Genomic DNA, 27,937 nt, shown 5'->3' on the forward strand with positions numbered 1-27,937 from the left:
ATTTCTTGGCCAAGGATGCTCCCTGTATTATCTCCTGTATTATTCTCTGTCCAGTTTGCCATCTTTCTCAGGGGCTGCAATGAATGCCTGCTGCATTAGCTCTTTGATTGTCCTGACAATGCATAATTCTGGGTCCAGGTACTAGAGAGGAAGCCCTGTAGCAGAAAAAGGACAAAGAATGCAGACTAAGGCATCCTGCTGCTAACTGAAACTTTAGTATTATTTATGCAATAACTCCTTCTGAATACTCATTTGAAGGGAAAAATGCCACAGCTCAAGCAATAAAGAGCTATAAATAGGTAAATTTAAAGCTCCTATCCCTTTTCTTTTTTTCTTTGTTCTCCAGTCAGAGAGCTAGTAAACTAATCTGCTAATCTGTAGTTACTTAAGCAGAACAAAAACAACAGGTTCATAAGCACAACTGGCCACTTTCTCCCCATCAGCAAGACAGTGGTTCTTTCTTCTGTGCTGAACACAGGATTAACCTGATTGGAACACATCTATGGATCTTAAGGATAGCATGATTTCAAGTTCTCTGCTTATTGTTTCACAAGTACACAATACTTTTTCATTTTCTAGTTATAGTACATTGTATATATATAATTTGTGAGATGTTTCAAGCATATCATAAGCATAACAAATGGATGCAAATACACATTTGAGTCATCATCCATTTGATGAACTATGTTCTTTCAGAAGAACGTAATTCATTGCATCACAGCGAGTACGATTATGCTACATTGAGGTAAGTGGGATACCAATTACAGTGGTTTAGAGCCAGTGCTAAGTACGATTGTGCTGCAGAGCAATTAAAAACTATTCTTTAATGAGTTCTAAAATAATCTCCTTAAAACAAAAGTGATCATTAAAATATTAGCAACAGTAATCCTACAGGTTAATATGCTCCATCCATATCCAGAAGGAGTTCTGCTGACCTGCATAAATTCAAAATCTATAAAAATTGGCAGTAGATTTTAACAGAAGACTGATAATAATTTCCTGGTCAAAACTGTAGTTATGAATGCTGGGGTTTTTTGGTTTGATTTGGTTTGGTTTTCCAAATCAAGCTTAGAGTCACTTGTCTTTTTAAAATCTGTTTAGAGCTACAAACTGAGGTTAACTCTTTTGGTAAGAAATGGGGGAAAAAGACTTTCTGTTAACGAACAGGATGTTGAGAAGACTTTGAGTAAAATTGCTTGTGAAAGATTTAAATTGGACTGTTCAGAATTTGAATTTTAATTGTTTGCTTAAACAAGCTATTGCCATTTAAAAGGCTATCCAAGCAGACAGTTCAAATTGAACTACATAGATAACCTAATGCAGTTAGCTGTCAAGCAAAAGAAATTCTGGTGTACTTTCACCGGAAGAAGCATCTTACCTTACTGCTACTTAGCAGGTTTACAGATTTGTTAGTTTGTCATGTAAAAATGACACAGCTTTGTGTTATTTACCTTTCTTCTCCTGGAACTTTAACACTGTCAGTGTTCTCATTTCCATATTTGTTTTCCTGGCACAAGTTAACAATGAGCTCACACCTGCTAAGACTGTGTTTACATTCAGGATGCGCTCTTAAAAATGCATATCTAATCTTGCACATGATATTACTGCTGTTGTCTACACTGATCTAATGCTTGCATACAACAGCCACCAGTTGTGTCTCAGTCTGATCTTTGCCCTGAAAGTCCTCCTTTTTCCTGGTCTTAAAAGGGAGAACCAGCTGACTTCAAACCTGGCAGCAATATTCCCATTCTGAAACCCCATATGGCACAAAATTTGTAGAGACAAAGCACACCACAGGATATGGGTAGAACTGACTCTGACAGAAAGAAGAAAAGGGAGCACATAATACTTCTCATGCAAACCCTTTATTTGGGTGAGCTTCAAAGTAAACCAATGGCAATTACAGCTAGATCATACTTTGTGGTGCTAATTCAGGCAGAAAAGTGACTGTCATTAGCCTTTCAGTTCTCAGGTATATCCCTGGCAACTGATTCAAACAATAATGGCAGCATCACACAAGTAGGTATTCAGAAGCATTTTAAAAAGTGAAACCCATAGTCATGAATATCCTCAGAAATAAGATTCAGTGAGTTTGCAAAGTTTAGAAACACCGGGGCAAGGGAACGGGAAAGGGGCAACTGCAAATTGGACAGGACTCCTCTTACGTTTATACACACACTGGCCAGGCAAGGAGAAACTGGTATATTACCATGAAAAGCATCAGGTTATTTTGAAAATATACAAAGACAATGTATTTGCAGTTTGGCTGTTTTAACAATATCACCTACCTTCACTCCATGTCCAATATCATCTAGAATTGTATAATCAATAGGTTTCCTGATGTAGCGAACTGGTCGCTCCAAGTTAGCTGGTGCAATGATTTTGTGAGTTCTTGAGGTGTTTTTGTTTGTAGTCAAGATACCAATTTCTCTTCTAGCAACTTTCTCTTTGTGAATGTCCACCGTCTACAAAAGACGCAGTGTATTTACTAACAGTGGTATGCATTTGAATACAGAGTCAGTATAAAAAAAAAAAATTTGAATCAGTTCCAATGTTTCGAAGATCTCTTTATACTGTGCTAAACATATCACTACATATATTTGATTACATCGTCTTTGTTCAATTTACTGTTGAACTTGCCACCTCTAAACCCACACTAATAGCTACAGGTTCTTTGGGTTTTCTGTTACTCCCATTCTTTACAACTTAGCAAAATTCCTCCTCCTTTCTATTCTTAGTAGTTCCCATTAATTTACTGACACTGTTTTATACGATTCCTTCAATTAGCTTTCTTAATTTTACAGTTGGTTTCTAAGGTCATCTTTGAAATAGCCTCCAACTAGATGAAGTGTAAGGATACCTTTCCAAACCTTAACTTTTATGACCTGAAAAACAAGCCATAAGCAGGGTTTTCTTACACTGTAAAACAGTTTGCTAAACTAGGACTGGTAGTTAGTTATATGATAGAATAAAATTTCACTCAGACAAATGGACAAAATATTTCAGTCATTACAAATCACTCATCACAAAGCAATGATTAGATTTTAGAAGGTGCTCAGTACTAATTTATCCACAATGAAGTCAGTGGTTAAGTCCAGTGCCTTCACTTAGAGTGCCTAAGGCCAACACTGAAAATCCCTCCCTCCTCATATTACAACAAGTACCACAGCAGAATCTCTAGTGTAAGACAAAGCTCTGCTGAAAATTTGTTGCCTAAAAACATGTACTTGAATCTTGTTTGGTAACAAGACTAGGAAAAAGTTACCAAAAAGTTTATGTATCCTTTCCAGGAAAGTAAAATCTCTTAAAATAATGGTGGACGGAGTTGCTTGCATCATGTAAAACAAAAATAATTCCTTGCTCACAAAACAGCTTTCCTTATAGGAAATTGACCAGATTTGTGAACAAACATTTTAGCTACAGGCTAAAAAAAAAGTAAGAAAACAGCCAGAATCACCACCATTAGGATTTCTAAACATTCATAGGATTTCTTGTTACCACTTTAGTGACCGTAAGTGGCACCAGGCAGACTTTTCACAGTTAGGAGACAGGCTCTGCAGTAACTAAGGAACAGGTATAAATGAGAACTCCTTTTCAGAACACACATTTTTAAAATTTTATTTCTCTGTGGGCAGGGACTGGGGCAGTGGGGTTGGTTACACTGTTTTACCCCTTTGTTTGTGCTACTGATAGCAAAACAAGCAAAATGGACCCTGTATTACCTTGTGCAACCATCACAACCTTTAAAACTACAAAAATTTTTAAAAAAGCAAACAAAAAAAACCCAAAAAACCCCAACACTTCCAAGAAGTTGTTTCTTCACATTCTTTCCAGAGAAAAATTTCCACAAATACCAAGGGCATTATATGGAAGCTTAAATTACTATCTATCAAGATTACCTAGTATTTTCCAGCAACATATTTTCAAGATCTTGCAACTTTGCTAAAATTAAACACTGAAAATGGCTTTGTCATGTACATTTCTGCCACCTCTGGTACCACCTGCCTAGAACTGTAAGGTTTCTACTAAAGCTGCACAGCTATTTCTTAAAACACAGCTATAGAAAAAATAGATTATTCAAGGTCAAAATCTGTTGGCAACCCTCTCTTTGGAAAGCTTGAGTTCATTGAGCAATGATTTGAAATTTAATAGGGGTAGTTAAACTATCTAGGACATATCCTCCATCACCCTCACAAAAACTCACCCAGATTTGGCCAATATATAAACTCTGCAGAAATTCACTGTTCATACAAGCTTAACAGAAACACATATACTTCTACGACTACTAAACAACTAAACCGCTCTCCAACCAATTTTGCCAGAGTCCTTCCTGAAGTTCCCTGTGATGACCAGGTCTATATACCATCCCCCAATACAACAGTGCAGATCAGATCTTCATAGCTCTTACCATATTATTGATTGTACAAGCACCAGTCCAAACAGAGCACATAAACATGTTCCAGGCCAGAGTACCAAAAGCGTACCATTCTGCATCAGGATAAGATTCAATATTTTATATTCCATCACAGGTTTTTATCCCTTCTCTGTGCCAGACCTGTGCTTTTGCAGCATAGTGGAAGGAGAAGTTGTGGAACAAGCAGCTGTCAGACCAAAGAGACCGTCTATAGAATCCTCACCTCATCTCTTGAGGAGTTAGAAAGCACGTACTTTCTTGACAAGCGAATGGTATGTGACTGCAACAACTTGGAGGACAGTCTCATGTTTAATACCACTGAGAAATTCAATCTCTACGATTATCTCAGACTTCATCTGTGATCTAGACATGTCACTAGAGAACTGCAGAAACATTACACTGACCCTTGTATGTTGTCTCACAGGCCTCTGATACCATTTGCTAGAATGTTGAACAACCTCAGCTGCACCTCAAATGCTATATGATGTTTCAAATGTACTGAAGCATCAGAACCTTATGGGTCTGAATCTGGTCATTCAAAACTAGTTTATGCCTTGGACACTATGCTCTCAGAGCCTTAATTTTGATCTACAAATCAGAAAGAAAGTAAAGTAATTAGTGCAGTGTTGGCAAGAGGATTTCTTCCTTTCTCTCCATTTCAAGTGCTTGACCACTGCAACTTCAAAGATGTTCTTTTAGTATTTTCTTATGCAATTATCTGTAAATACAGTGTGAGTACAGATACTTAATGCACGTTATTGTAGCAATGGTATCTTGGCACTGTGAAAACTTGTTTCTATGAATGAAAAGCGTTGTTTTTTAATTATTCATAGGAGTTGTGAGTACAAATGGTTTCCTTAAGGACTATGGTGATCAGTGAGGCATGACTACAGTAACAAACAATGAAATGCATAAAACCTAATTAAAACCTGAAGGTCATCTAATGGGAATTCTCTTGCATGATGACTCAGAACATCTTTTTTACCTTGAATAGCTATGGAATGACTAAGAGTATAAAACCAGCACCTAATTATGGTATATACTCCTAAAATTGTATTGAAAAGCATTTTGCTGGCAAGTTTTTCAAAAATTTCATTTTCTTGCTTAGTAGACTACTGGAGTCATAAGATCTTAAGACACCTATAAAACAGCAGAAAGGAACACTGTGGTATTTGATTAGTAGAGAAAGGAACAAAGATTAACCTGCTACTATACTTATCCCCAACACACAGGTAATTATTGCTTCTAGTACTATCTATCATAAATCCCTTAAGTGAGACAGAAGAATTCTAGCAGAATGTTTATTCAGCAGTTTAGAAACTTCTACTGAGAAGTTTTTGGGGTTAGAGCTGGACTAACAAAACACCTGACTTGGAGAGTCTGTCAGGAAAAGCAGATGAGATGCACTGTGCCCTTCTGTAACTTAAAACACTGTTTTCTAACAAGAAATTTCAGACTCCTGACAGCATTACTACGCTTTTTTTTCCTCCATAGCTCCATTACCTTTGGCAAAAGCTTTTAAATGACAGTTTGTTAGACGTTAGGTTCATTACTATCATCTTTTCATATGCTTTCCAAGATGCCTGCAATAAGCCAAGGGATAGCTTAAGGGGAAAAAAAACAAAAAGGTATAAACCACTGCATTTTTTCCTATTAGGAATTTTCTGGCCATTTTGAAAAATCAAGTTTCCATACTGAATTCAATAAAAACAGCCTCAAGATCTGTAAAGATTAAAATAGAAAAAACATTAAATCATTTCTGGGATTCCAAAGTTAACACTATTTACCACTTCACTTAAAAGTCACTGAACTCGGAGTTTTGAGAAATATTTTCTTCTACCTGGAAGTGAAATTTCTCAAAGTATTAAATTAGTACTTCTGCTGGTTTGGGCTGGTGTAGAGTTAATTTTTTTCATAGTAGCTGCTATGGGGCTATGTTTTGGATTTGTGCTGAAAGCAGTGTTGGTAATACCGAGATGTTTTCCTTACTGCTGAGCAGTGCTTTACACAGGATCAAGGCCTTTTCTGCTCCTCACGCCATCCCACCAGCGAGGAGGCTGGGGGTGCACAAGAAGTTGGGAGGGGGGACAGCTGACCCCAACTGCCCAAAGAGATATTCCAGACCATACAATGTCATGCTCAGCAATATAAAGCTGGGGGGAGGTTGGCAGAAGGGCCGCTGCTCAGGGACTGGCTGGGCATTGGTCAGTTGGTGGTAAGCAATTGTTTTCATTTGCATCACTTCTCTTTCTTGGGTTTTAATTCTTTCTGTTATTTTCCTTTTCATTACAATTCATTATCATCACCATCATCATCATCATTATTATTATTATATTTCAGTTATTAAACTGTTTTTATCTCAAACCACGATTTTTCTCACTTTTACTCTTCTGATTCTCTCCTCACAACCTGCTGGGGGGGGAGCGAGCAAGCAGCTGCATGGTACTTAATTGCTGGCCAGGGTTAAACCACAACAGCACTTTGAAAGTCTAAACTGTAGTGAAATTTCAGAAATAAAAGTCTCCAGAAGTCTCGATTTCTTCTTCTTCTTCTTCTCCTCAAAACATTCCAATTTAAATTTATCGATTTATTGGCAGTCTGTTAGTCTGGGCTTTTAAAATGAAGTTTAAAAAAATCTTAGAAGAAAATGTCGCTTAAATTTAGTGTTGCTGGGCTTTTTTTTTTTTTTAAGCTTATTTGATAGAATTTAAACAAACTAGTTGCAAATTACCCTGAGAAATGGATTATTACTTTAAAATGAGTAATTGTCTAGTTCTGACATGTTAGAAATGTAACATTAATTGCCTCAACTCAAGTTGTATGGAACTTACACACAAAGAAAGAGGTCATGATACAAAAATGCTGAAAAGCTACTTGCTCCATGAACAGGTATGATATACTGTGGAAAATTAGACTTGCATTACCATTTTGGAAAGAGTTTGGATATTCTTGTAACTTGCAAGAATAACACAACTGAAAATGGTTACAAGCCTTTACTAACTTATCAATGGAAAGTCCAAGTGAACTTCCCTGCAGAGACCAACCAGCTCACCCATATTGCTACAGTTCAGCTAAGCAACACATGCTGACTACAGAGAAGTTTAAGTCTGTGGTCTGCTCAATACCTGTTCTCACAGCCGGTATCATGGGAGTCAGATTCTGCAAGAAGAAGATGAAGCAGATTTCTCCATCGTGCAGTGACATTGGAGATAACTCATCACTATCACTCACCTTTATGTTAACATGCTTGTTTATATAATTAGCAGCAGAGAAGAGTTTTAAAGATGACCTTGCTATCTAAGAGTATTTTATAACTAAACCTGAAAAAACATTTCTCACCATACAAACGCTAAAACCTGACAATCTGCCATATTAAATTAAAGAATTTGGACATTAGCAACATTTCACAGTGTCTGCTAACTTGAAAACTGTAACACAGTTTTTTTAACAAGTATAAATATTTATACAGATGATCTGTATTTAGGATTTAGATTTTAAGCCAAATATGAAACACTGCATATCATCTAGTTCTGGACAAGGTTCAAGAAGGCAAATAAGAACAGATTCATCAGCTTTCAGACCAAATCAAAGTAATCCTAAATTTTAAACCAATAGCACTTAATCACTTGCATAAAAATAATTTCAATGGTAATGATTTCCTTATTCAGGACCTATATATAATCTGAAAAACCACAAATGATTATCAGCTTCCTTTTCAGCTCTTTCATTAAGTTGGCATTTAGAAAGAAACATACAAAGTGACATAAACTGGCATTCTATCAATGAACAGAGAACTAGAATATTTTATCTTCTAAAGTTAATCACATCTCTTTCAGTTTGAGCTACACTTCAACAAGACAAGCACTTTTGAAAAAGTTTTCTTACTAAAAGCCAAATGATTTTGCTCCCTTCTTTGGAGAATATGTGAAATTCCAAATCAGAATTAAAAGCAGAATTACACATCCAGAGATCATAATTTGCATTAGTGTCTTCTAAACTTAAATATCAATACCTACTGACCAAAGCATTAATGCACTGCGAGCAGATGGTAATTACCAACATGTTTTCTGTTCTACGTTACTGACATCATTTCAAGTCAGACTGACTGAAATCATAACTTGGCAATGAGGTATTGCACCATGAGGCATTTTAAGCGGTACTAGAAAAAGTCCACTAAACTTTACACCCAACATAAAAAAGACCCAGGAAGTCTTCTGCAGGTTAGGCTTGTTCCAGAAGCATAATCAAATTTCCTGAGAAGAAATTATTTATTACACAGAAACTATGACAAAATAAATTCATTTTTAAAAGAAAAATAACCACTGAAATTAAGACAGATTATATAACCATCTACAACATTGGTATCATGGGATGAAGCCATTTCTGAACATACTGAATTCAACTTAATAAAGTCCCTCGGATCAACACACTTCCTGTATGTAATATCCAAAATTCAAATACTGTCTGCTCCTCTGATATCATTTCTTCCATGAAGATTTGGGAGCATCCTACATATGGATGATGCAGACTCAAAAAAAACCCAAAACAAAACAGAAAAACACACTCAATTTTCAATTTTACAGCAATATTAAAAAAAACCCCAAACCTAACTTCTTTTGGTTGTTCAAGTGCAGCCTATGAATTTTGGCAGATACATCTTCATTAGGTGTTGGGCGCTGGTAATTTTGTGCTCCATTTTAAATAACTAGCCATTTTGTATAAATGCCAAAGACAATCTAACCTAGCATCTCAATCTGCATAAATCTCAGCTTCTCAGAAGGAAAAAAAATCAAAATGCTATGGCCCTTTCCCCAAAAAGCTACTTTACAGAAACTGTGTGACAAAATGAACTTTCTACATCTATAAAATACAAAATCCAATGAATCCGAATAATTTTATTCACATACAGTCTTTTGCGTTGAGCTCTTAAATAGTTGAAATACTTGTCAGCTGGCACTAGCCTGTCAAGAAGCACATACATATACACACAAGCACACACACACATATATACACACACAGAGCATATATATGGCACATATACATATACACACAAGCACACACACACATATATACACACACAGAGCATATATATGGCACATATACATACACACACACAGAGTAATCTGTGACATTTTCTGGAAAAAAAAATGAATTGACTTGTCCATGGATTAACAAGAAGCATGAAGCATGCAGCAGAAGAAATCAAACTTCTCAGCTTGTTTTTGAGGATGCAGTTGAATGAGATAACTGAGGCAATCTAATGGCGTACTACTACCAGAAGGGAAAATTCTTCCCACCCCTTCCTTTGTACCTGCTCTGGAATTCATCTGACCCCTCACTGAGCCAATTCAGCCCATTAAGCTAGCATAAAATTATTCACTTCTTTTGCTGGTTCAAACGTCTACTAGCTTAGCAACCCTTTCAGCACGAGCAAGTTAACAGACCAGCTCAATCTGCTTATTTCCTACCTTACACAGCTCCTACTTTCAGATGTCTTTCTAAATACCACAATATCCTTTATTTTAATTTATGACATTATCACATGGAAATCAAGAAACCCTAGCAGCCAAAATCTATCGATCAAATAAGACACAAAATATTCAGTAAGGATGCCAATCAACTCTCCAGTAACAGAAAAACAGAAAGCCCTGTATCATTACTCTTAATTTCTCTTTTAATCTGTCATTGGCATGTAAACCTCCACTAAATCTATCATCCATCCTCAGCCCACTCTGGCAGTCAAAATTCTCTCATCATCAGTGTGGTGATGGGACATGGGTTCCTGATAATAGTAGCTTAGTTTATTGCTGCTCAGAAAAACTGCAAACAATGGCAGGAGTTCTCCAGCCATGCACAAACCTGAAACATTAATTTTGCCTTCTGTTCATGTCATTGCAAAGTACATTTTATTAAGAAAAGCCAGGAACAAAGTATTCTTGTCATCTATGCTTTTGTCATTAGATGCCAGTATTACAGCAACAGGAAAATTAAAAAGATGACACGTATTGTTTTCCACCATCCATTTCATATTTCTTTCTTTTAATTTTAAGTGCCTGTAGCCAATAAATACTAAGTGCAGTAAGTCACCAAACAGGAGTTGGAAAGCTTAATCTGTCCCTTAACATAATATACTGATTTTTCAATTACCAATTTTTCTGTGCTTTTCACTTAAGTAGAATGGCCCACTCTCCAAACAATAAACTGGCCAAGAATACATTTAACCTCTTTTCCCATGTAAAATGCTTACACTAACAGAGATACAAGATCACACAATGACACCCATTCCCAGAATTACTATGAGAAGAAATGCATCCTTCTGTTTTAAATGCAACTATATTTCTCATTCACAAAATGTCAGGTGAGAGTTTTACTTGCTATGTAATTTCAAGAACAAATCAGGAAAAAAGTCTCACTTGTGAAATATGGTTGATTGAAGACTCCATGCGTCGAAGTTGGGATGCCTGGATATCCAGCATTTGGAGAACATTGTTGGCCAAAGTGTTGATCAGATAGGCTACGCTTGCTAATGACTGAGTTGTGTAGGCTTTGGTTTCTTCCAGGGCTCGCTGCTTATCTGCTGACTAGAAGCAGAAATAAAAGGTTTATTTACTAAAGTCTCTCACACAAAGATTCTTGGAATGTCTTTGGCCTGTCTTTAAAGCACAAAGAATTACACAAGTCAAACTAATTCTACATCAAAGTTACCATTTTTCCCGCTTTCCATTCATTCCACAAAAGATACTTTGTGTTTTAAGAGCTTCTATACTTTATAAAAGGAATTAAGCTAGTATACAACATGGTCATCTTTTCTTGAAATACTTAAAGTGCAACTTTTTATACAGTATTTAGCCATAAACTTTAAAAACACTCTGAGATACTTATTCTTTAGTTCTGCTAAACTTTGCATTATTTAGAACTATTTAGCTCTTCTAAACTTTGTACTTCAATTAGATCTCATAACAGCCTGCAAGGATCTGCCAAATACCATATTCCTCATCTCTCCCAATTATTTGGACCTCATTATTGTCACAAATGGTCGTTCACAGTGAATGAACTATAATTACTCCCTTAAAATAGTAGCTGAATAAAATGAGAGGACTCATTTTTTAAAATAACAAGTCCATGTTTTCTTTTTAAACGTATTTTGTGCTTTTTCACAGTCAGTATTTTCTTCTATGAAGAATTAGTATGATCCATTTTTCTAGTAGTAGAGGACCTAAAAATATCAAGGCTATCAAGCCAGAAGACATCCATTAGAAGTTTTAAAACATACATACATTTCAAACAACATTAAAAATAATAAGCCAAAAGTCTAGTTGTCAGGGTTCTGTGTTTGTCCTTGAACAATAGTTAACATCACCAAGATCTAATTCAGTACAAAGAATACAGATTAAAGCACTGGTAAAACATACAATTAAGATGCTAAGAAACTTTCCAGCTTCCAAGGCTTTGGAATACCCTGAATTTCACTTTTAGGTGATCTTTAGCCACCTCACAGGCTGATGGTGCTGTTTCTAAAGCAACAGTTGACAAATGTTCTCTACTCCCACCTGCCATTATAATACTGTATTTCATAATTTCCTTTTCTTTATATATTTTTCACAGAGGTAGGGTATCAAGATTCAAGAAATGTGCTTTTATTAGAGGGGGAATATAAAATCATTCCATATCTTTCAGCACAAGCTGAATCTACCATCCATTTTATTATATGTACTTTGGGAAACACTGAAAGTAAGGACATATCTATTTCAGGAAAATAATTCTTACAGCCAAAGGTATTTCCTGAGATGTTGTAGTAAGACCCTTAAAAGAAGACTGCTACCTTTCAAGAAAAAAAAAACCACCCACACATGTAAACACAGACACAGGACTTCAATTAAAAGCTCACATGAAAGATATTCAGTATTTTTTCTTTCCTGGCAACCTTTCCTCTGTCCACAAACAACAATGATGACTCGGTTGGCCTGTCAGCATTCCTTTTTGCAGGCCACACTGGTACCACTTCCTAGTCTGCTTCTAGAAAGGAGGACAGCAGCAGTTGCTGTTCAGCCATACAAGAGCTCCCACGATGGTGAAGGAGGGGGAGGAATGCTGTAGAATGTAAGCATTCTTGCCTAGCTGTTTCTTTCCCATGCAGCAGACAAAACCAGACCCAGCAGCAGAAGGAATTGAAAATTTTAAGAGACAGCTTCTCAGGGCACAGTATGATGATGTTGCCCAACAGAGCAAACTTGTAAAGGCTGCCTTATATCCAGCTATAAAGAAGTTAGGCAAATGCTATCCCCAGACCCCATTTAAGAACTCACGACTTTTAGCCAGCCGGACAGCATGTCTTTTATATAAAAGAGCTTCAAACTCAGCTTAAGGACTCCCTAATGAAGGAACACAGAGCTCTTTGCCTCTACTCTCACACTGCTGGCTTACAAATACACTCTTTCTTTCCCTCTCCCTACTCATAACCTCAGCTCAGTCTGCAAATATCACTACAGCAGGCATATATACCACCAGACACTTTCACAGCTATTCAAACTATTTCTGAATGGCAATAATAAAAATGACCAGAAGCTTGTCAGTTTTGCTTTGCAGCTGCTGACAAAGTCTATTTATAGAAGCAGAAACTGCCGATTTACATTAGCACACTGTACATCCAGTTGACCTGAGTAGAAGCCAGCAAACCCAATATTTTTTTCATTAATAGCCCAAGTGTCGAGAACAAAAGGAAAACAATCTATCATTTTAGAAATTATGAGCCTCTACCATGGTTTTACTGCTTAAAGAAGCACAAATATGAATATGTGTTCAGAGCTAGTCCTTCCACTGATATAACCTAATAGGCAAATTCAAGTCACCCCCATTCACACCCATTCAAACCAACAAGGAACTGGCTTCTCAATGTTCAAACACATTAAAAATTTCGTAAAACAACAATCCTATAAACACATTTGGAACTGTTACTAGCACACAAACCCTTTTGATTGAGAGGTCTAGTTTCTGTATTTGGCTGATAACCTGAACAACTATGATTTGCTCTGCATGCCTTTATACAGAACCCAAAATTCTGTGAAGCAAACTCCACTCATGCTTGGCACAGCAAAATTAAACTTTGAACTTTCTCCCTGTATACTGAAAGATGCAGAATATGTTGAATTTTCAAATTAAAATGACTGTTTGAACCCACTGTTGTCAAGCCATTTCACAACAACAACAACAAAATTAATTAATGACAGCATTTTAAAACAATTAAGTTTACCCTAAAAACCTTGAAGAGGTAAAAACTTGGGTCTCACACAATGACTAGGAACCAGTCTGGAATACTTATAGCAAATCTAAAGTTCCCCTGTGGAGATGTAATAATAAATGTCAGTTAAAATATAACTTTAAACAGTAAGTTGTGTTTAGTATGAAATCTAACTTTCAATTTGGAAAGCAGACTTCCAGAGATGGTAACTTATCATATGCTCCTGTGTAAAAAGCTCCCCATGTATATTTCCGATAGCCATCAAATTATATTGCTTACAACTGTTGCCATGCTCAAACCTAGCAACAGATTTAGACAACTAAATGGTACACTGGTAACTATCTGAGTGTGTAACTATGTAACTAAAGATATTCCTGCAAATAAGATAATGATTTCAAGTTATCAGTAAACCAAATTCAAACATAACCCTCATCAAACTAAGGTCTGATACTCTGATCTTCAGAACAACAAAATACCAGCCAATATGCTTCATGCCTGACTGTAAGGCAGGCAAAAAGTTTTTTCAATATCCACATCTACCAAAATTCTCTAGTGAAAGATAAAAATACTAATCTGGCCTTAATCAAACTGATAGCCTCTCAACGCTAGTTTCAGTAACCTATGGAATACTGTTTCTATGTAGAATATTGAAAAAAAAAGAGAAACATATTCTGCTATGTTCATTATAACAAAATGAAGACTCGTTACAGTGAATACTTAAGGATATTAACCAGGGTCCTTGAAGCCCTTCAGTTCTCAGAACATTTGCAGTCAGCATGATCAAGAACTGGTAGCAAGTATGTTTTCAGTGCCTTGACCTAAATTAAATGCCATGAAACAGACCATTGAATATCTCTCCATTTTAAAGTTTTTAAATATCTTTAATCTAGCACTCATGCATGTAAAATTTTGCATGCCTATGAAAAAAAATGGACATCGTAACATCTATACACACACCACTTAGAGAAGCAACGCTTCCAACTGTTATATCAGCTTGATCTGTACTTTTTTAAATGGATATTAAATTTAAGTAATCAAAGCCATCGTTTGACAAATAAGTCTTCTACAACACTGCCAACATGGACAGCCTCTCATTCCTAGTCCTAACACATCCATTCTGTTGTGACAGTACTTTATCTGTAGGGCCGCGTGGTGGCTTGAGTACCTAATGTAGTTTACAAAAAAACCTAAGAAACAAATGGTTATTTTAAACTCCAGTCAATTCCATTATTCCTTGCCGTGCAAACTTGCAAACACTTGCCCTAGCAAAACTAAGTAGATGTTACAAAGGAAGAGCAAATGACGTTTACTAAATCATGGTCTGAGCAACTAATCATGTATTATGGACTCAGGTTCTAGTTTCATCAACAGTACCTGTGGAGGTAGAGGTCCCCAACAGAAGCTGCACACTCCCTTTGCTGTAGCAAATTAGACCAGGAGGCGAGTCCCAAACAAAAATTATCTGATCCGTAAACCAAAATATGAGTTTTCCCTCATCCAAACCACTGCATAGCCACAGAAACACAGGGAAGCACACAATCAAGAATAAAGAGGGAAGAACTATCCAGAGTTGCTTCACTTGCTAAAGAAAAGGAACAAGTGCTGGAAAGTAGATATCACTGCAGTTTTGCCAGCCCTCAACTACCTATAACTTTTTTTTCACAAGACCTGTGGACAGTGCCTCATTTGTTTCCCTTAATATTTTTCCATTAACTGTGTTAAGAATGCTGCTGCATCTCCACCTTTTAAACTTCCAGCTTCGACTTTTCAGACAATGTTAAGAAGATACTTAGCACCACAGCTGGATCATCTTCACAGCCTTAAAAATTTAAAATGTTTGGATCATTGATGTCTTCTGTGCCCACCTTATCCAATTCACATGCAGCAGCTTAGCATCTATTCTGTTTATCATTTTTCTCCACACAATCCATACATCAGGTGGTCCATGCTGAGTCACAAAGCAGCATCCTTTTCTCCTGCTCTCAGTGAGCAGTAACTAAGAGCACCATTTTAACTCAGCACAGAGAGCTCATCTGATACTCCTGCCACCCACATATGGGATGAGGATGGTGTCAGCTGCTACTGGGAGAGGCTACCTCTGTTGCAGCGGGAAGTGGTACCCCATGCACTTAGCCACAGCAGCACCTATTGCTCTGCCCAGCCCTCCCCTGGAGAATGTCTTCCATTTGTAGGAAGCACCCACTACTAAAACAGTTGTTTTGCCTCCTCCAGAAAACAAAACACAACAAAACTATAGACTAGATGGAAATATTTCACAGGATGGATCCCGTCTGAGAGCTACAACATAGACTACAGTGACTACTCTATACGGAGCTGGGGCTTTTAGATAACAGAAGATCGAAGTCATTCAAGTCAGCTACAAATGCACAGACTTCACAGTCAGAAAAGGCATGGATTACATACACAGTATGTGCTTGCTTTCAAACACTGGAGAATTATTAAGTTTCCACTTTCACATACCAGTCCAAAGATGGACACTAAGTCTAATACAGCTCAGGAATGATGATACAAATGTTCACTTGAAAAAACTTCTCATTTTTATATTAGATTGTATAACCCAAATTGCTAGCATTAGAAAGGATGTGGAATTCAACCTGCACCAAGTGCAAAGATGACTACTTTTCATGTCAGGATGCAAAGCCTAGGCATTACTTTTTCTAGCCACTCTGAAAGTTCCATTTACATAGCATAATTACATTATCAGATTTGAATAAGAAATGGCCTGGACTGCTGACTATATAAGATATCCTTTTAATTTAGGAATTAAACCTCTCAGTGTTCTTTCTCCTGCCTAGGGAAATACAAACTTTTGTATTTATACAAAAACAAATATAAAACCAAATTACAAATAAGAGAAAATTATACTCGATGGAGAGTGTGGGGCAGATGGGAGAATAAAACATGCAGTAAGGTATGCAAAATGCCAAAATAATTTGGCTATATGAACAGTAAAATGAAATCTTACAGGCATACGGAGCACAAAACGCAGGGCTAGAAAGGAACTGAGAATTTAATGCATTCTCCCACCCCAAAGTGAGATCCACCAGAACATAGTGGTAAAGTCTGTTATGCCACTGTTAAGAACTTAAACAATTTTGTACAAAAGGACAGCCATTAATGCAGAAAGAAATTCTACAAGGAAATAAATGATGGAGGCAACATAAGCACTATGGTAAGATTTACAGAATATCAACCCCACTAGATGAAAGAAGAAATACTAACAAATGCTACAAATGCTACCAAATAAGAAGAAAAAGGAAAGACTTCAAAGATGGCAACATGTTAAAAAAGAAAAATACAGCTCTTATGAATTGGAAAGAGCTAATTAAGAGAGCTCTGAAAGTGGTGCATGAGAGGAAGCGCTAAAAGCTGCTGGCAGTTTAGTTGGTTATTGTAGCTAAGTTTCTTCCCTGCTCTAGCTCTAAAAAAAAAAAAAAAAAAAAATTCTTATTTAACCACTAGTCATCAACTTGGAAGATCAAAGTTTTCAGTTGGGCTAACAAAACTTATACAACAAATTCTATTAGATGAGCAAAATATCTGGACCTATGAGTTGATAAAGAAATTGCATTTCTTATTACAGAATATTAACACAAGTTGTTGCCTTTAATATCAATATGAAAAAAAAAAATTCTTCCACGATTAACATTTAGTGTTGAATTGAGAGGGAAAAGAAAAAGAGCTTTGCATTTCTGAGCCTACTGTCACTCACAACTACCCTAAACCTAAAAAACTCTTAGAAAAAAGACTTCTGAATGGAAAAATCTCAATTCATATTCAAATCAACTCTTCAGCATACAATGCATTTATGCAGTAATATTTAGGTGTCGAAGTGGAAGCTGAGGTTAAACAGTTTGACATGGGACTAACTACACTGAAGGGTGTGTCCAGAATTTAATAATCACTTCCCCAACATATACAGCATCTCTTGCTATTGTTCAAAACAGTAATGTTTAGTGAAACAAAACTCATATTTAATACATGTGATAAAAAAGTAACAGTGAAATTTTAAGAATGAGACAGAAGATTAGCTTCATCTAATCAATGTAACAATTGTTTCTTTTCATTACTGTTAATACAGATCCAGGCAGGCATTTGTCTTAAGACCAGCAAGCAAAACCTCTCAGGTTTCTGTTGAGGTTGCATCAGCTTTAAGAAGCCTCAAGAACAAAAGCTACATGCCACAGAGTTCAACAAGCTTGTGTTATTCAGTACGAAATGTGCCCAACTGCAATACTGACAAAGCACACTTCAGTTTTCCTGTGGAAAAACAGAAGATTGAGCTGTTATATCATCCTTTCCATTTTAATTGTTGCTAAATTCCTTAAAGTTACTGAAAGCCTCATACATAATTAAATATTTTACACACATTTATTCAACTGCACAGATGGTATTTGCTTAGCCCATCCAAGTGCTTTCTGAGGTCCTTTCGTAAGCTAGAAAAAATGACTGAGAAGAAAACTGAGCATCATTAATCCAATCATTATGCCAAAATCATGCCAAAAAGTTACATAACTGCCAGTGAAAAATACAATAGCTTTCTGTTCTAACAAACTACCTCATTAAATACTTACTTGCTAAAGAATATCCCTTACTCCTTTTTCACCACCAGAACTGCTCATTCCCAGCATGAAAAACATGTACCATACAACTGGTAAGTAGCTGGTCTATAACATGCGGGTGAAACAAGCATGAAAAAGCAGAAGCAATCACTGACATCTTAGAACAGAAGGAAATGAGATCTCCCAGAGCTCCTGAAAAAAGAAATGCCACAGAACTACCAGAAAACCTCAAAATTTCCCTTTCAGATGTGCAGGGGGATCCATGTATTCTATTAGTACACTGAACACAGGGGGAAATGCAGTCTACCTGTTCTTAGTATAACTAGAGCTCCAAAGTACTTGGAGTTGGGGGTAGATTTTTTTGTTCTTTGTCAATTTTAATACTATAATCTCTAAACTATTCACCTCTATGTGTAAACATTTTTCTCTACATAATTGCTTATTTGTGTAATTGCTGCTGTTATCATTATTTTAGGAAGAGGGAGGGCTAGCTTGATTGCTTCATGACCCTACTCAAATGTATACACATTTATTTTAAAATTAAGGAGAGTTGATAGTTATCTTACCCATTTACATGTACTCTACACCCTAAACATTACGAATTAATCAAGTGTTAAGAAACATAAGCAAACAACATTTCAGATATGAATGGGAAACACTTCTTCACACATACCCTTCCACAAACCCACTGGTAAGTTCTCAGGCAACTTTCTGTTATTCTGTATTCAGAAGAATACACAAGCAGCAAGATACACTGAGGCCGTGCCACAGGGGAAGCAACAAGATTAATGGGACTGGTAATTTGGCATACAACTTCATAAAAATGGTAGCTCTAGACTCTGGAGACAGTATTTTTGCTTCATAATTTTAACGTGACCTTATCTGGACAGCTAACTATAATTAAAGTAACCTGCTTGACAACTCTTTGTCCCATCTGTGAAGAACGGAGCATGTTAGTCTCCTAGTGACATGACTCCTTTTTTATTAGTGAACTACTCTCAGAAGTGACAATACACAATGCAAGAATCAGCACTACAATGAAACTTGAGTTGTGAGTGGACCATCCAGGCACAGACAGAGGTGACAGTCAGGCACCTAAACCATCCCACCTTATAAACATCTGTCAAACTGAAAAGTACATTTCCTCACAATTGCATCCAAAGTCTCTACTCATCACCTAAATGAAAGCATTTCACTTGCTGTTCACACAAAGTGCTTTTAAAATTTAAAACACCTTTAAATGTGAAGTTACTGAAGTAAACTCTATCTGAATACAACTCGAAATGGGATTAGGACTACTCTCATAGTACTGTGAATTCTATATATTCTAAATCTAATCAAACACATTACCTTTTGAGCTGAGATCACACAGTAATCTAAGCACAGCAATCAACAAAGCTGTATAAGTAACTTTGGCATTTAGGCCAAACACAATCATTACAGAAGATACCAGTTTGGGAATTAAGAATGCATCAAAACTATCATTAGATTTTATAATTCAAACAACATTCAAAGAATAAGCAATAAATGAGATATTTAAAAAAGAAGAGCCATTACCAAATGCAAGGTTAATTGCATTAATCATATTCCACTGATATGAATATAAGATTATTGTAATTATTATAATTTAATTATTATGATAATTTAGCTTAATTTATCTGAATACTAATAACAAGCATGCTAGCTGAGGAATATACTCTTAGCGTTCATACTTTTGTAAAGTCTTTGATATCAAGTTGTTCTGTTTTTCAGATTACTAAAAAAACTGTAAAGATGCACTAAATGTCACTAGAATTTCCTGATCATAAGTGTGACTTCCTAATTTTTAAGCCAGCTGAAACTCAGTATCAATAATCTGCTGCAGTCAGTATCAGCTCATTTGCATTAAGTTGAAGTCTTTTGTATTCATTGCAGTTGATTCATTTGATATTTTCATTTCCATGCTGCGCCTCAAAACGTAGGTTTGATTAACAGCTAGGAAAGCTACCTTTCAAAGAAATATACACGAAGCCTAATGTCCTAAATGGAAAAGCAACTTTTAAGAATAGAGACTGTATTCAAGGCTGTTAGTGAGGGCAAAACTAACTCACTGGTTTGAAATCTATGACAAGCTATCAGCCTACTGCACCCAAAAGAAAAAGATAACAAATGATAGCTGTGGACAAGCACAGCTTCCCTGATATCTAATCACTTGCACCACTGTTTTCGTGCTGCCAGCATCACTGCAACAAATCTGTCATTTGTTTCTCTTGACTGTCACCTGGATCAAACTTAGTATTTATTTCCATACATCCACAAGCACAGATGACCCGTTTTCACATGCAAATGTCCTGCTCTCACCAGAACCAGCAAGTTCCTATTCTTTGAAAGTAGAGCTGAAGTCCTGTTTATGCAAAAAAACCCAGGGAACACTGCATTCATATAAGCCTACTAGACAAGGTTATAATAAAGTTTGTTCAACACATAAGTATTGTTTAAAATGATAGATCACAAGAAACTGAACAGCATGATAGCATCCAAATGCTTTTACATCTAAAATGTAGTTAATATGTAGCTATATTAATAGTTATTCATCACTGCTTTACAGAACCAGATGTAGCTCTTGCTTGAGAAGCAAGCAGCAGTGAGGGAAATCTATCCCCATGTGCACTTAAGACTCACCGCTCATTCTGTTAATCAGCGCAGGCTTCACCCTACTCTGTTAGCTCTTCTGCAATAACACAGCTGAGAGAAGTGGATCATTTTCTAGTTCATACAACAACATAATTATTATCAGAGTTCCAAATCCAAGGCCAATTTTCACTTTAATATCAGTACAAAATCAACATATTTGCAGCCGTAAGAGACTAAGCCAATACAAATGTGCTGAATGAAGAACCTCAGAAACAGCAAAGATCCGCAGGCTTAATTCTACTATCTCACGCATCTGCTCTCTACAGTTCTTCATTCACCAAGGATGCTTTAGCGTGCAGAGTTTTCACTGAGTGTACAAGTAAAAATCATTGATTAATTCAATTCGACTCAAATTTGATTTTACAGCAACTTGATAAAAATAAAACAAGTCATTGTAGCATTTGCAAAAGTTACCTTTCAGATGCAAAGTGGCCTTCAGAAGTTAGAACAAACTACAATCATACAGTAATTACATTCTGCTGCACAAAAAATGTTATTTGCACCAATTGTTTTCTCCTTAGCAATACCAGATGAACAGATTTTATCTCCCTCTCTCAAGAAAACTGACAAAATCGACCATTTCTAAGAAAGTATGTCTATTTCAGCTTCCCAAAACATTATCCAGTCACAGGGGTTTATGTAACATCTGAGTTATTTCCCAACTTTGCCAGTTTCTTCATTCCACTATAAATTCTCAATTCAGTTCATTACACAGCAATGACTGAGGCCAACTAACGGCTTTAATTTAGAATCACAGGCAGAGTTATCCGTGGCAGTAGAAGCAGGTTCTGCTTCCAAGTGTCCACTGCCAGACATTACAAACTCATAGCAAGAAAATCTAAGTAGGATGTGCAGCCATGTCATCCACCATCACAGTTTATAGTCTAATGTACTAATGTAATCAGTCAGATGGCAGGACAGCTTGTAATTGCCAGAGTATAACTGCAGCATATAAGGGGAAGATATACACCCTTTTCAGCCAATAGCTCCCAAAAGAGAGGCAGGCAAACATGGAGATGACACCCACATCAGTTACCACAGCTACATCAGGCTGCCATTGAGCTATGTTGCAGAGTCCCATTTCACTAGGCACTGTAAAAAGGAGTAAGGTAGCCCAAAGACCACAAGCTGCTGGAAAGCCTTTGGCGTCTGTCCATAACAAAGACAATCCTGTTATCCCCAGAACTCTTCCCACATTGTCAAGCAAATTAACACAAGTCTTTCAATTGCCATTCACTGTCTCTACTTCCTCACATGAGCACATCCCAGAATTTTATCATTCTAGAAGTTATTATATTTTAAATTAGCCACCTTTGATAACTATGGCTAAAAAAAACTTTAAGAGAAATAAAGGGGCAGAGCTACCAGGTAACAGGAATATGCCATTTCAAAGCTAGTAGATAGAGGAGGGGGCTTAAACTAACTGGAGGCAGGAATTCGCATAATCACTCTTCCATTTCTAGGAAATAACCACACTTAGATTACACAAATCCCTTCACAGTGATCAGTTAACTCTAAATTTGAAATTATTCTTACTTGGCACTTTTTAAAGCTGCTGCCAATTCGGACATACTGAAAGGAACAAACTCTCTTCAGATACATACCCCCAATCTTGACAGAACAAAAAAAATATAATTCTTGTATTTCATATAAAAAAGTAGAGATCAAAATAAGAAACCTTCATGCAACAGTTGCAACATACAATACTCCTCCAGGAGGCAAAAGAACCATTGGCAGCATACTAGAACTCCAAAACCCAGAGATTTATGCTCAAATTAGCAGGGCCTGGGAGAGTTGCAGTGGCAGTTGATCAGCTCTAAAGCACGTAACTAAAAAATCAGAAGAGGCTTCCCTGCATTTCTCCATGCAAGGTTCCCCAATCTCTCCTGCTTTCTTTTTTTGCTTTTAAACAAACAAACAGGACAGACTTCCTTGCCTATTGTAGAACCATCTAAAGGCCAAAGTCTCCAGCTCCTCCAATGCTGCATCATCACACATGCCAGAGTCCTAACACCCAAAATGCGCATCTGCACCCCATTACATGACCAGACACACACATACTCTTATCTGACTCTGAAAAATCACAACAGTCCACACAACTCACAGGCCATTTTCCTTGCCCTCACTGGAAGAGCTTGCCTGACAGAAAGCAGAAGCAAGCAGATGACAAGTCTATTTGTTCTTGACACCCATATGTTCAGCCTGCTGAAAGCTGACCTCTGTTGTACTACCCATCTGCTGAAGGTGGTGTGAATACTTGATACCCAGCCATAACTGAACCAAGGATGAAGACTTAACTAAACAAACTACCACAATCAACAAGAAAAAGTGAAAGAAAGGCAGTCAGTGCCTTTTTATTCAATAGATTTGTTCCCTATGTGCCCTGAGAGCTCTATCTGCTCACTTTTCTAGCAAAGAATGTTTTCACAACCTTTTGCTCCCATTACCATAGTGCTGGACAAAACACAATATTGGCAGAGCAAGAATGGGATTCTAGCCTCTTATGCAGAAACTGTTAGCCAAACTCTAGATCTCTGTTCTGCACTCCTTGAGTAACTAGTAAACATTTAAAAAATATAGGAGTCATGTCCTCAAGAGAGGAGCTCCAACGTAATTTCCAAGGGTAGAATGCTAAAAATAAGGGCTTTTCAAGTTTATCAATTTTGTTCATGTTTGTAATAGAGTTGTCAACACAAAAAACCAGAAGGTTGCAGGAGACTTTTCATTTTAACTAGACTCAAACTTTGCTATGCTGCTGCAATTTAAGAATCTCAGAAAATAAGCAGGAAAAAACCCTTTTCTGCAGGCACTGTAATTAGTAGTTATCCTCTTTTTCCCAGTTTAACCAGCAGTTTTGGTCCGTTTACTTCAAAATTAAAAGTTAACTTTCTGTCAGTTGCTATGTAGCTCAAGAACAGCAAGCAAAGTCACTATATCCAACCTGCAGCATATAACACCACAGCATAAAGTTTTCTGTAATTATTTCCAGTGACATCTGTATTTTACACACACATTTTTCTAAGCACGACCTACTTTCACACTAATCACAGTGCTTCTTGCCCAGAAAGAGACTGTCCCATGCAAGTGGTAACTCAATTTTTTAAAGCAATAAAGCATTTTAAAGCATTTTTACATGCATAAAAGGATGTGCACTTAATCTCCCATATTAACTACATTGCAACTGTAATGCAGTCATCTCCACACCATTTAAATACTACTTCTTTCTGCATATTAGCCACTTACCTATTTTAAGAATTAACAAGTATCACACTGAGGTATAAAAAACAATATGCTTGATAAACAAATCCAACTTGGGCAAAGTTTATCATCTCCACATACAACAATTCTTACATTCCCCAGACCGGAAATAACTATGATTGCATTGCAGGTCACAGAGCCATTTCAGAATTTCTCTCCAGCAATATGGAGAGTTTTCCATCTGCTTAAGAAAAGCCAGAACTTGAAACACATAATCTGCCAGCGGTAAGGGTCTTCTTGCTTAGCTACAAATGACCATGGTTCAGAACATAAAGTCAGGATGAGCCTGAAGAGACTACATTTTTCTGAAAATTCCTTCAGAACGGTATCAAGGATTTCATACAGTGAATGCTTAAGACTGCTGTCTTAAAGCAAAGCATTGGCATTACCTGATAGCCAAAATAATGGAACTGGACACCTCAGCAGAAGCTCTGTGAATTCTACATGGTTGTTTTTACTCCTTCACCCAAAGAAAGGAGATTATGTACCAAATACCTTCTTTGAATCAAGAGCTAGGAGGTTCATAAACCTAAATGAACATGGTTAATCCCATGAGAATGACAGTAATACCAAACAAGAGTTTCTATTTCTAAAAAGTTTAAGTTCCTTTGTTCTAACATTTAAATGTCAGTTAAAGACAGCACTTAACTATAACTCTTGTGAACACCACACAAAATTACATGCTAAGACTCTTTGAAAAACATAACTTCAGCAATATGCCAGTCAACATCCAGAAGCAAATCTCCGTGCAGGACCTTGTAGAAGCAGGAGCCAAGGACATAGTTCTATCAGCATACCTTGCAAAGAATCAGACAATGAAGTTATTTGGGATCCAACACAAGATAGAGCTCTGTAAACTTTACATCAATTATAAAATGAAAAATAAGCAGCATATACAATGACACAAGAAGTTCTACCTAGTCTATCCGAAAAAAGTTGGTTATCACAAAAGCTGCCAGGGTGCTTCAGAAAAGGACAGATGAATGAATCAGACAAGGCCTCTGGAAGTAGTATACAGCATCTGCAATGCCCAAAAATTAGCAGCTGCCCATCTTTCCACATGTATTAATGATGTTCCAGACCTCAGCTTCCACTAAAGAACATTTTTTACCACAAAAGTACTTGCAGGGACTATTTTAACATTATTTCCCCAGAACAGGCACGTATTTTTTCTTTTCTCTGTTTGTCTAATGTGAGCCAGATTTCCACCAGGTCCTTTTAGATTTGTTCAGATACTGATTTCTGCACGTACTGGTGCTGTTCTCCCCAAGACCTGTATAAATATCCCTCAGTCGCTCCTATATCAACCAGGACACATCTTTTTTAAAGCTATGGAACACCATTTTTTTTTCTCCAATCAATATTTATAGAGCGATAAGAATTCATATTGGACAGACAAGACACCATCTGTCACAACCATCTTGGCAGAAGCTAAAAACGTGCTGCTATTTTTCCCCTACAACAGCCAAATCCAGAGTGGCCCAGTAAAACTTAAACTCAGAACTTTCATGAAGTAAATCAATCCATTATTATCCTCACCTAACAAAATTCCTACTAATGAACTCTTTCAGATGCAATAGTCTTAAAAATCAATTTTTACATACAATTTTCAAAGAAAACGCGTTCTCAAATTGGGAAAACCTTCCTGCTATACAAGCTAAATTAGGTCACGAATATTTTGGTAGAAGAGTAACTTTAATCTCACAGTTAAGAATTATTATGTTGTCCCCCATATAGGCTAAACTTCATCATATCCAACTACAACAGCAATAGCAAATAGTTTTATGCATTCTGGTAACTCTCACAATGGCAAGAGCTCTCAGCCATAAAATACATCACTAAGGATGCAAGTATTACACGCAGTCTTGAAGCCAGCCTACTCAAGCTGCAACAACAGCATGCCTGCAGCTCACAAGCATACCTATAAGCACTATATGGTAACGTAGTGACTACTCATGTCATTATGCTTAGATAGCCTAACGGTGTTACACTTAAGTTATGGAAATGAAAGACTATAGGATAAAAATAGAAAGTGACACTGCAAACTTGTGAAAGAACACAAGAATCCTTTCACAGCAGTTTTGTGCTGCATTACAGGATATGAAGAATCCCCACCTTTGTGTTTACATTCACCATAATTATGATACAGAATGAGTCTCAAACTTCGCTTATTCACCCAATTTCAACAACATTCTTGTTCTGACAATTCTGAGCTCTTCTTTGTCACAAGAATAGAAACATTAGAGAAACGCAACAACAAAATAAGAACATTTCAAATGCTGAATGCCTTTCCTATATCACAAAAGGTTCTCTTGCCTTGCATTCTTTCATTTTTTTTAATGTGAATTTATTTGATTTCAAGTTGTCCTAACAGATTGTTACAACCGTATATTCAGCAAGTTCTACTACGATCAGAAAAAAGGGGCTTTTCTCTATACCCTACTAAATTAAAGTGCTGCACAAATTACCTTTTCATTTCACAAGACATGTTTAAGTAATATCACGTCTCTACCTATCTAGCTATGGCAACAAAACTATCCTGAAAGCAAAGCAGAGTTTCACAATATGAATGACAGACAGGCTTCAAGACAGAGAGGCACACCAAAAGCAGGAATTTTCAAGCTGCTTTTTAGACAAGCAATTCTCTCCTTCGTTTTGCAAGCTGCCCTGCCAAATGCATAACCTCTAATCCTCCACCTTCCTAGACACAGGCAATTGGCTTTTTTTCAAACACTCACCATCTTCCAGTCATCTTACTCAACAGCTTGTCCCTGAACCACAGGAAATATCACCCTTTTTCTCCCCCTACATTCAGCAGAAGAAACAGAAGCAAACAATTCTTGAAGGACTGTGTTCAAACACAGCCTTAACTGCATATGAAATCCAGACCAAAAGGTCCTTGAAAAAAACCTCCTTCCACTCTGTTTGTAAATAAAAGCAGTACTTACCCTGATTTGTAAAGTATGAGATCTAGAGATGAAAAGCATGACATAAGAGTGGTGTTACTTAAAACCAAAAGAATTAGGTAGAAGCTGACTGCTCAAGTTGTGATTTGGTTTGTGCAGAGGCATGTAATGAAAAGAAGGGCATCTATTTGTTTAGCCAACAAAACAAAAAGAAGAAAAAAAAAAAAGAATGCAGTTTGACAAATGAGCACAATACATACAAAATGAAGAAAAACCTGAAAAATCCTCGCATTTCAATCTCCACAGCTTAACATCTCCATCTCCAACAGAACCTGAACAATAAATACCATTTTCAGAATTTTGGCTGTTCAGAGCTGCCCTGGGAGTTTCACTGAACACAGCATTTACAATGGGGTAATGCCAAGAGGCCTGAAAACTAAGGTCAAATCAGTTCAAAAAAATACCACAGGAAGACTTTCATTTCTCTCCCTCAAAAAACACCACACCAAAAAAAAAACCCCAAACCCCAAACATTTTTTGCCCCCTTTATCAGAAGGGGAAATGAAGTCATACCTGTGTAGTAACTCTGCAGTAGACCCCCCAAACCGAACTTCAGATCTAAAATTGGTGCTTTATGTCCAGAACACCTTTCTTCCTCAAATGATAAAACACATCACACTGCTTATGGAAAAAGATAGGTCCACAGAAACTCCTACTGCTCCCAATATCATTACACAGCCTCAAGGGCAGCACAGAAAATGGAAGAAAATGCTGCTTGGTTTTAGGGTTTGGTTTGTTTGGTTTTTTTTTTTTTTATAATTCATTTAAAGCTGAAAAGAAAATTTCCGCAAGTATGTTTCTCACT

At 36.8% G+C, this 27,937-nt stretch overlaps 1 protein-coding gene across 3 annotated transcripts in view; it reads right to left on the reverse strand.

The window, feature by feature from the left end:
* Window positions 1–27,937, reverse strand: part of ABI2 (abl-interactor 2) — a 70,564-nt gene that overhangs the window by 29,366 nt on the left and 13,261 nt on the right. For all 3 annotated transcript variants that reach the window (XM_010565422.1, XM_010565431.1, XM_010565411.1), the window contains exons 2-3: window positions 10,828–10,995; window positions 2,289–2,465 (exon numbers count right to left, since the gene is read on the reverse strand). In XM_010565422.1, the coding sequence (XP_010563724.1) occupies window positions 2,289–2,465; window positions 10,828–10,995 (345 nt within the window). The remainder of the gene's footprint in view (window positions 1–2,288; window positions 2,466–10,827; window positions 10,996–27,937) is intronic.

Source organism: Haliaeetus leucocephalus, unplaced genomic scaffold, assembly GCF_000737465.1.
Source record: "Haliaeetus leucocephalus isolate CR32 unplaced genomic scaffold, Haliaeetus_leucocephalus-4.0 Scaffold1, whole genome shotgun sequence".
Lineage (NCBI taxonomy): Eukaryota > Metazoa > Chordata > Aves > Accipitriformes > Accipitridae > Haliaeetus > Haliaeetus leucocephalus.